Raw genomic sequence first — 10106 nt, forward strand, 5'->3', positions numbered from 1 at the left:
ATGACCTTCCATCTCACACTGAGATGCCTTAACATTTTATCCCTGCCTGAGGTGCTAATTACCAAGCCCAGACTGCAGCTCCTCTCACTCTTCCCATCTCCCTATATTCTACTCAGCACATGAGCAGACATGTCTTTGTCTGTGTGCCACATCGCTGCCAATGACGCTATGTTGGGTGCATGATTTCTCTGTGGAATCACTTCTCACAGCGAGCAGAACGCAAATATACAAACTCTTTGGATCTCCGTGTATGTACTGTGGGCCAAAGGTGGCAGTCTAAGCTTTTCTAAGGTCACATCGGGCAGGGGTAGGCAGCAGAGGTGGTCGATCAATAAATTTGTGCTTCAGGCCTCAGGGGAGCTTAGAAACCTTTAACCATTTATTGATTAATCTTGACAGGTTACCGAGGGGAGAAACATTTACTAAATTTAACCATTTAAACTGAATCCTGTAGTCAATACACATCCTTCCCTGGAAGTAAACAGTCTACAACCACAACAAAGGACATTTGTCTCAGGATTTTTTTTTTTTTTAACCATTTTAAAAATATCAGTGTCTTTTGCTTTGGGACAGGTGAACGAATGAAGCTCAAATGTAGCCAGCTCACACCAACACCATTTGTCGGGGTATTTGGCATTATAACTTGCACTCATGTGATTAGGTATCAGAATAAAGAGCTGCCATAACCCCTTTGCTAAATGCAATCACTGCACCGAAATATGAGCAGGTTGTGGTCGTACTGGGCAGCTGTTCAAGAGCGCAGACTACAAAGCAATTTCAGCATACCCAGGATATCTTTTTCTTATCTGGATTCTGCATGAGCTTGTTAGGTCTGCAGCGCAAGTTACCAATGGAAATGGTAACCTGCCCTGAAAATCCTAAGCACCACATCCTGCTCTGTAGTAAGAGCCACATGAGTATGAAACGCGTCTGATCACATAATGGCAACAAACAAACCATAGCGCGGAAATCCGTAAGTTTCAAATCTGAAAGCTGTTCTGGAAACTTACAGTTCATCTCTCTGACGTTGTGACAGCACCATCGTGACGGGGCAGTGTGGGCGGAGCCGGATTTTATTTATTTAAAAAAAAAAAAAAGAAAGAAAAAAAAGAAGGTGATTCCTGTGCAGCCGCTGCGCTCTCCTCGGTCAGGAGATGAGCTGTGCTGATCCAAGCAACACAGATTAGGTCAGGTGGTGTACTCCAATGACAGGTTAGTTTTGCCCAGACTGAGACTCAGATTAAGAGAAGAGGGTCGCAGGAATCTGCCCCCCGAAAGCTGGCTGACTCCGGGGAGAAGAAATGGAGAGCCTGCAGACCAGTCACCAGCTGAGTGTATGCTGCATCTGCAGGGGAGAGAAAAAGAGAAAGTCAGCATTAGGTATGCATGACAGATAACATGTAGAGTGTTCTGCACCAGTTTAGCAAAGACACTGTCAGCGATGATGGAAAAAAACTGAACAATAAAGCAAAAAAATCATTGTATAAACTGCTCATTCATTCGATTTTTTTATTTGTTTACTTTTAAATATTTTCATCCACTTCTGTTATCTCTCTGCACAATCCGTCATGGCACAACTCTTGTCTGCTCTTCAAGCGAATGCCTCTCCGTTGACATACAAGAGCTGACCCACATTCTCCTCCCAGGTTGCCAACAGAAAAGAAAAACAGGACATGGCAGAGAGAGTATGAGTAACGGCTGTGCTCAAACTCTCCTGTCCCCATCATCTCGTTATGATATCACCTCAGGAGCTGACTTGGCTGATGGCATGCTTTAAAAAAAAAAAAAATCCATCAGTGGTAGTGGGAAAATAAATTTATTGTCAGGGTTAGAGTATTTATTTCAGGAATAATAAATGTCAATGAAATGTTAAGAATGTCACGATGAAGACTATTTCTATACTGCATCATTGTCTTGAAAAAGCACTTTAACAAACCAGGTACCCAACAGAGTAAGCCTCTTAATCTACTGGGACTAGCCTCAGTAAATCTCTGCCAGAGCACTAAACAAAAGGTACAAACTAAGCCAAATTACTTCAACACCTGCAAAAAGCTGACAAAATTACAGCAAGGCAGACTTCCAGACACAGGAAACAATGTAAAGTAGACATGAGATTTGCTGCTTGGGAAACAGGCAGTAAAAGAAACCGTTATTTGGCTACAGAAGTGATGAGGAATAGAAACACCCCAGGAAGCTACAATGAAGAGAAAAAAAAAAAAAAAATCACATTGCTGATTTTAGATGCAGGAGCTGCATTCCCACAAGGAAAAGAGTCCTCCTATGCACTGTGTTTCTGTTTGCAGAAAAAAGGAGAAAAGCTAAATAATTCTGGTTGGTCAGATGAAGGACTGACCAACCTGTTAAAGTACTACTTTGTATTGCTTGCTTGTTCATTTATTCATGTTGTAGAGAAACTGATTAACAGTACACAGCCTAACGTGACCAGCAGCTAACCTCTGGACCTTGATGTCACCACCTGACAGCAGTCCAAATGTCTACTTACCCCTGACTGTGTGTGCCTTACGGCGTGCTGGCTGCTGCCCAAAAACACTATCAGAGCGCAGCAAAAATATTCTAACGAGCAGGCACTGAAGCTAAAAATGTCTCCCTCACTCCCTCCATATAAAAAAATAACTACCACACAAAAAAGGCACCAAATGCATCAACCTTCACAACTGCCATTGTGTGTGAAAATCAGGTCATCTGCCACATATTGATACGTCTCTCTGCATTGCTGGCAGGTCTCATCGCTGTGTGTATCCATTAATGTGTAGGACTCCCTTCTCTGAAAAACTCATTTGCGGCTTCAGCATCGAGCAAAAATGTTTGCACAATAGCACAATCAGGCTAATTGGCTCAGCACAAAATGTTGTGCCTCGATGGAAAGGGAGGGGTATGAGCCGCAGCCAGGGGTGCATCTATAAATCTGCTCAAAGGCAGTCAATAATGGTAATGCGTCTTCCTCCCAGTGATTGTCTTGTCTTTGTGCAGGACCAGGAACTGTACAACGACAGAGCCCTTTACATTAATGATGCTGACTGGGAGATGTGTTCAATTTGCTTACGAGTCCCAACAGATTATCTGATGTTAGGAGACCAATTCATACATACTAAATGAACACTGTGTACTGTACATACTCTGCATCTTTTGTGGTTAAGAATGCAACAACAGCAGTCAAATGAAATGAATTCTTCCCAATCAGGGTTTTTACTCATTAATAAAAATAAATAAATAAAATATTGGGGGCCCTCCAGTTATTCTAGCCAGCTACATTCATTAGCTCAGACACACAAATTGGTACTAAAATAATGGACTAAAACAAAATACTAAAATTCACTCACCATAAGTAAAATGCACTTCCAGAACAGTCTGCATCACACCTCAGACCATAAAGTTACTCAGATAATCCATTAAAATGCTCCAAAAGTCTCCTAAATAACTACCTTGGTAGAGGAGTTACAGTAAAAAATTACCCCACTCAGAGTTATCAAGGGTAAACTGTCAACAGAGGACAAACTCATTTTTGAACCAGGCTGCAAAAATGCTTTTTAAAGCTGTTAAGTTGGGTGTTTTAACATGCGTGTGCTTAACTCTCTTCTGGAGGTAGCTTCAAGTGGCCATTAGAAGCACTGCAGTTTATTGCACTTTTGCTTCTGCTTCATTTTTTAGCTCCAGAGTTTGCCTCTTGGCTGTTACCTCTGAGACCTCTCAGACTAGAGTTGGATGTCTAGAGACTTTTACGTGGTCTTGGTCTCGAAAGACTTTGGTCTTGGATCCCTCAGTCTTGTCTTGCTGTCTCGGTCTTGCTGTCTCAGATCGACATAGTGGTCGGGAGATTTGGAGTCAACAGTATCCATGATATACAACGTAACGTTCGATAATGTGTCATGCGCAAAAGCATCAGCTCTAAGAGCCGTGCTTAGAGAGTGATTTGTAGTGAATCAGAAGAGTCAACTCCCATTGAGCGAAAGCCGGCTCCTCACTTAATTTCCTTTCGCTGCTCAGCTCTCACACAGTGGCTCAGCTATGCTCCAATCCCTCCATATTGCGGCCAATCACATGCGAGGGTATAGGATAATATCATTATGTGAAAAACAGAGAGGGTGAGAGACGTGATAGTCAAGTGGAGCGCGCGTCTGTCCTCTCAGTTATTGAGTGACAGTAGACAGCGGTGAGGAGGGCTGTGCGAGTGCATCGCAAAAACACATAAATATGCCTGACACCCGTAAACGAAGCAGCATCTGGCTACAGTTTAAAGACTTTTTTGTCTCGGTCTTGGTCTCGTCTCGATTTTGTCTTGACTCGGCCTGTCTTGGTCTCGATACCCTCTGGTCTTGGTATTGTCTTGGTCTTGGTTTAGGCGGTCTTGACTACAAATCTATCTCAGACAAACATTTGCGCACAAGCTGCATTTAAGCAGCTAACCCAAGGCTGGTCTCTACACACTTTAAAAAAAAAAAAAAAAAAAAAGTGGGCCACCCGACTGATAATTTGAATCCAAACAATTAAAATGTGCAACAATTGTTTAAAAATACCTGAGGAAAAATGTCAACAAAAAAAAGAAAAGAAAAAGACTCAAAGAAAACAACGTAGACGACGACAAATCCCCAAACTAATTAGATATCTAGTCCTGACACTTCACCATAACACTATGACTTAACCTTATGCCGCCAGCCAAATATTACAAGACGAGGTATGCACAAACATTTTTGACGACCCATCCCATGGTGTCTGAACAAAGGAATAAGCTGCTATGGCATGCAGAGAAGAGAAACAAAAATACCACAGTCTAAAGTCACATGTGAAATAGTGTTCTAGTAACTTGTCACAAAATATTGCAGCAATGCTGACAAAGCTGACGGTCGCGAACCCACTGCTACATTGGATTCACAGCTCTCTGGTTGTGACGTTATGTCGCCGTCATCATCCCCCCGCCCCCTTAAATGTATTCTTTTTTTTAAAAAAAGAGAGAAACAAAAGAGAAACAAAAATACCACAGCATTTTTTTTCTTTTTTTTTTTTAAAAGGCAAACATCTCAAACAGCTGGAATGTGGAGCACCTTCATTTACTCTTAGACTCCACCTCACATGCCCTGGGAACAACATCACAGACTGCATTTTTTACATAACAACAAAAAGAACTATTATGAATCATGTGAAATAATGAAGTGTTAAAATACAGCAGAAACAGTCAAGTTTGGCTGGAGAAGGCTGGCAAAGCTTGATCATACAAGAGCACAGACCAAACATAAAAAATCCAGGTCAACACCTGGGGGACAAAAGTCACTGAATTACAGAAGGGGAATGGCTACCAGGCTAAACTACTTTACTGAAGAGGAGGTACACCTATGCATAGGAGTCTTTTGAACAGGTCTGTGATTTTAGATCTCATAACCATGCAAAGAGAATCAAAAACGACGCTGTCATATGACCTGAACACTTACACGCTGACACATTTAGCTACTGAAGCAGATATAATATGATGTTTTCAAGACTTGGGTTTCAACAGAGCAATAAACATAATATATTTAACGGCTAATGTGCACATATTAGAGGCTTATCACACAGGCAGTAATTTAGATGTCGACACACTTTGGCTAATTTAACATACAAAGTGATAAAATTAGGAAATACGCTGTGGAGATGACTGCTTCCTGACAAGACTAAATAGAGGCTTTTCAAAATCAGATAACTAAAGAAATCTCAAGCTTGATGACACACAATGGAGATATCCTCTCCACTCTAATAACACTCAAATGCTAAGTTTCTGTGAATGGCTGTTCTTGATAAATCACTCAGGCAGAGACCATCTAAAGACCTTTACCACTAACTGATATTGCAACTGGGGGAACATCTGGCTCGGCTCCCAACATGCAGCCGCTACAACCCACGAGGTGCTTGTCTTAGTTAACTGGGTTGGTAGCAGTCACTTAAACCTATTAAATTACATGGGTAGTAAGATAGCAGAGTTCTCCTGAGATTAATAGAGGAGATTTCATTAGGAGAAGCATGATCTCTACAGATGGCTTCAAATGCGTGACTACAAAAATATTTAAGTAGTGCACAAGACAGAAAAAAACCTACTCCTTGCTCTCAAACAGCTGTTTTATCTTCTGGAAGAGCACACACACACCCCAGCATCCACACCCACAGAATGGGATAGACACTGAACAGAGAGGAAGCTGTAAAGGACAACAGATCAATGTTACGCCAATAAGACGCATGACATGCAGGCGAGAGCAACACCATTGAGGCAGGTTAGCCTGCTACATTTATACAACAGCAAAGAGGTTTGTTATAAACCATGTATGAATCCCTCCAGGCAATTCACCTCACACCAACAAGCTACTGGCTGAAATTATTAAGACTATAAATATAGAGCAGAGGTTAATTCTGCAAGCAACTATGGTGGCTATCACACAAATGGTGGATTGCTATCAAAGCATCAGCCTCTACAACTTATTTACAGTCTCACTACAACATAAATACTTTCTGTAAAGTATAGCAGAATATCTGGCAACGTGTGAAAACAGTCATTTGTAGGATGGCTGGCAGTTGTTGTTGGCAGATTGGTTAATAACCAGTCAGCTTAGCAGTGGGCAAGCTGTCTGGGAGGTGAACCTCTATGCTACTGTAAGCCATCCACTATAGCAAAGGCAAACAGCCTCTCTCTCTTTCTCAATACTCTCTGCTGACAGAAAAAGAAGAAAGAAAAAAAAAAAAAGGGGGGGGGGGGGCACAATTTGCTCCTTTCTCACAAAAATCTTCACATTTTCCACAACTATTAGATGACAACCCCATAACATCAGTGACTCTTTGCAGTTTTGCTGATGGACTAAAAGTAATTTCTAAAGCTTCCATTGCAGTGAAACGCAATTGGTGCTGCTGTGTTTCCAGTGCTGACAGTACTGAATGGGGCCTGGCTACAGAGATGTACTTATTCAAATCAACTGCTGATAAAAACTCAGCACAGACGAGAAAAGAAAAAAAAAAGCATTGTCAAGTAAAAATCTGCTCAGCACACAGTATATTTTATACAAATACAAAGCTGCTGTTCTTAAACTAAAAGTTGAACTTTGAACTATTTTGACATCATGGACAGTCTGTATAGCTACATTTTCTGACATTGAAAGAAAACTGCATAAATTATTACTAAACTTCGTGTGGACTGTGCAGATTTAGAAACGGATCAAGCAAATAGCAGGCCAACTTTGACCCACAACAAGACCAAAGCAATTTGCAGCATTTGGCATCAGTGTTTAACATAAGTGTGTGCATATCATAATAGTATTACAAGTGACAGGTCCCAACAACCGCTACTGTCAAAAACTGCATTGCTCCTCAAAATGGCTGCAATTGAGAGTCCTCTTAAGTCTGTCACAACCTACAACACAATCGCAAACACCTGCATGGAGTGTAAGACGTGTTGAATGCCGTTTTCTAAAATAAATATCAACATCCCACAGGATCAGGACAGGACACTTACCAGGCGTGGCTGATCCTAGCTCAAATTAATGGTTTATCCGATCTGAAAACAAGGTTCGCGCTAAGTAGCGACAACGTACTCTCCCCCATGAGACTGCCAGAGCAAAGACTAGCATTCATCCCCGTTTTCACTAGACTCTGAATTCATACAACGAGACACAGAAAACAGCGAGGCACACATGCAAACACGTCGCCTCCTCCTGCGTGCTCCACCCTGATTTTCAAACACCGTGCCAACAACACACGGCGTGAAGCAGCCCACGAGTGTGACAGCAATGATGCGAGCTGCCTCAGCCGAGCATCCATCAAGCAGTGTGACAGCGACCAGAGAGGGGAGAAACGCACCCGGTGACAGGTCACAGGAGCAACTGGGCTGACTGAAGTCGAAACACAATAATATCTGCACAATAAACCACACGACGCCTGAACGTCACTCACAACCGCTTCCAAATGCTAACGCCGGGGCTGCACCGCCGGTTAACGACAACAGAACCACACGGTGCGGGCGGTCAGGTGTTTAAACGAGACACAGGCCTAACATTTCCAAGGATAACCCTCTACTTGGAAATGCATTCAAGCATGCTGCAGGGGTTAAGAGACTAGGTTGACAGGCACAGTTACTGCACTTCTAACTACGCTAATTACTTATTACTAACTTAAGGTGGACTCCATAAGCAGCACAATTGGCACTGATATACCTTATCACTGAAACCTTCTCCAAACTTACTCTACTTCGGCTTACCTGACCACAACGCCAGTCGTTATCGTTATCTTATTCCAGGTTATCTTCAGCTAAAGTTAATGTTAGCCAAGTTAGCTCCAGAAAGTTAGCTCGCTCGTTTAACTTCAATCAAAACCGCACTTTGTATTCCAGCTCAAGTATGTACATTTAACCAAAACAGCAAATAATAACGGCTTAAATGACAGCCAGTGTTCAAGTGCTGTTTGTCGGCACACAAGGACAAACTCCCACTGACAGGGTACCTGCTGCTCCAGTCCAGAGCGGCCTATCCGCCATTTTGAGGCACAGAAAGGAGGTGCACGGACTGCAGCCACATCGTCATTTTCCCCACCTAACGACGGATTCCTTCGACCGTCGCCGGCTTCATAAATGAAAACTGCTCAGACTTACCCTATTGTTACTGGCCGTGAGTATCCTCAGACGTCTCCGACGGCAACACGACCCGGCAGGGCGTGAAATTTCCGCTCCCAAAACCTGGTCTTATGATGTGGAGGTAAACTGTGGCCGTCTTGTCTCCTGTCGGCTCCGCTCGCTTGTTTTTTTTCGTACACTACCGCATTCGACTTCGGCCGGGTACGCGCTTGGAATTCGCGTTCACGCCATCACAGGAGCGCGCGCGCCCTTGGTCGTTATTTTATTTGCCTGTTAACTCTTAGATTGCGGCTTCTCATTAGTATGTTTTAAATAGAGGAAATTGTCCTAAATGTCATGAGTGATTTAGAGACTTAATAAACTCACAGAAGGGCACTTTTTTATTTAGTGATTTAATTATTTTTTGTACTTTACACGCCAATTCTAGGATATTTCTCAGGTAAATTCCTTTTTTATTACCCCCCATCTTAGTAAGCTTTATAAATAATCTTTTTACTTATAAAACTTGCTGAGTATGAAAATATGTTCCATGTTTAAAACCTTTGCTTTGACTGACAGCAGCTGCTGAAATTTGATTTTTTTTCTTTTTGGTGTTGTTATTAGTTCCTCTTTTGTACCAGCTGAGACACATGTCTGTCAGTTATTTACAAATAGACCGATACCGATCAAGAGCTGATACTGATGTTCCTCAGATACACAGTCAACAAAGGGTTTTTCCCCACAGGACCATACATGCAGTTCTGTCAAAGCTAAGTATTGAGTATTCCTTTCGTATGAACGGGAGTAAGTAGCCACTGCCAGATGCTGCTAATCAAATGCACTTGATTAACTGAGCATCTCTATAAAGGCATAAGTATTGGTAGTGTTTTAACACAATGCCAAAATCTTCTCAGTAGTGGAGGTCCCAGCAAACTCACTCCAAGGTTAGACCTTAGAGCCTTCAAAGAAAAATCAAGAACCCAAGAGCTACAGCTCAGACTCTATGGGCCTCAAGAGTCTGAGCTGTTCGCAAGTCAGTTCGCAAGTTAGATGTGAAAGTTAATGCAGTTCGTGCATAATTAAGAAACGACTGAACAAGTGTGTGTTGTGCTGCCAGAAGAAAGACTTCTTTCTAAAAAAGACGATGGCAACATGCCTTAGTTTTGCAAAGCTGCATCTGAACACCCACAAAACTTTGGGAACGTCCTTTGGACAGACAAGACAAGCACAACTTAGCACAAACATCTCATATGAGTTCAACAAGCATGCCGGTGGTGGTTTGATGACTTGGGCTTTTTTCAGAGCTACAGGACCTGGGCACCTTGCAGTCACTGAATTGGCCGTGAAGTTCTCTGAATACCTAAGTAGTCTGTAGAGTCAAATGCGAGGCCATCTGTATGACAGCTGAAGCGTCACTTGGTGTCATGCAACAAGAGAAAAGAATCAAGGTGTTGCAATGATCTAGTCAAAGTCCAGACCTCAACCTAATTGAAATACTGGGGTGAGCACACTAAAGAGCTATGTATAC

The 10106-nt window shown here is 42.3% G+C and overlaps 1 protein-coding gene across 3 annotated transcripts in view; it reads right to left on the reverse strand.

Annotated features, from left to right (window-relative positions):
• The window catches only part of LOC309687540 (lissencephaly-1 homolog), a 38256-nt gene extending 29427 nt beyond the window's left edge, over window positions 1-8829 (reverse strand). Inside the window, exons 1-2 of one of the 3 annotated variants that reach the window (XM_082502589.1) lie at window positions 8618-8829; window positions 1011-1345 (exon numbers count right to left, since the gene is read on the reverse strand). In XM_082502589.1, coding sequence (XP_082358715.1) covers window positions 1011-1042 — 32 coding nt within the window. In that variant the 5' untranslated portion in view covers window positions 1043-1345; window positions 8618-8829. The other 2 variants (XM_082502591.1, XM_082502590.1) reach the window with 2 other exon arrangements.
• Window positions 8830-10106: the final 1277 nt, after the last annotated feature.

The sequence above is a fragment of the Aulonocara stuartgranti genome (genome assembly GCF_965226115.1).
Source record: "Aulonocara stuartgranti genome assembly, chromosome: 14".
Lineage (NCBI taxonomy): Eukaryota > Metazoa > Chordata > Actinopteri > Cichliformes > Cichlidae > Aulonocara > Aulonocara stuartgranti.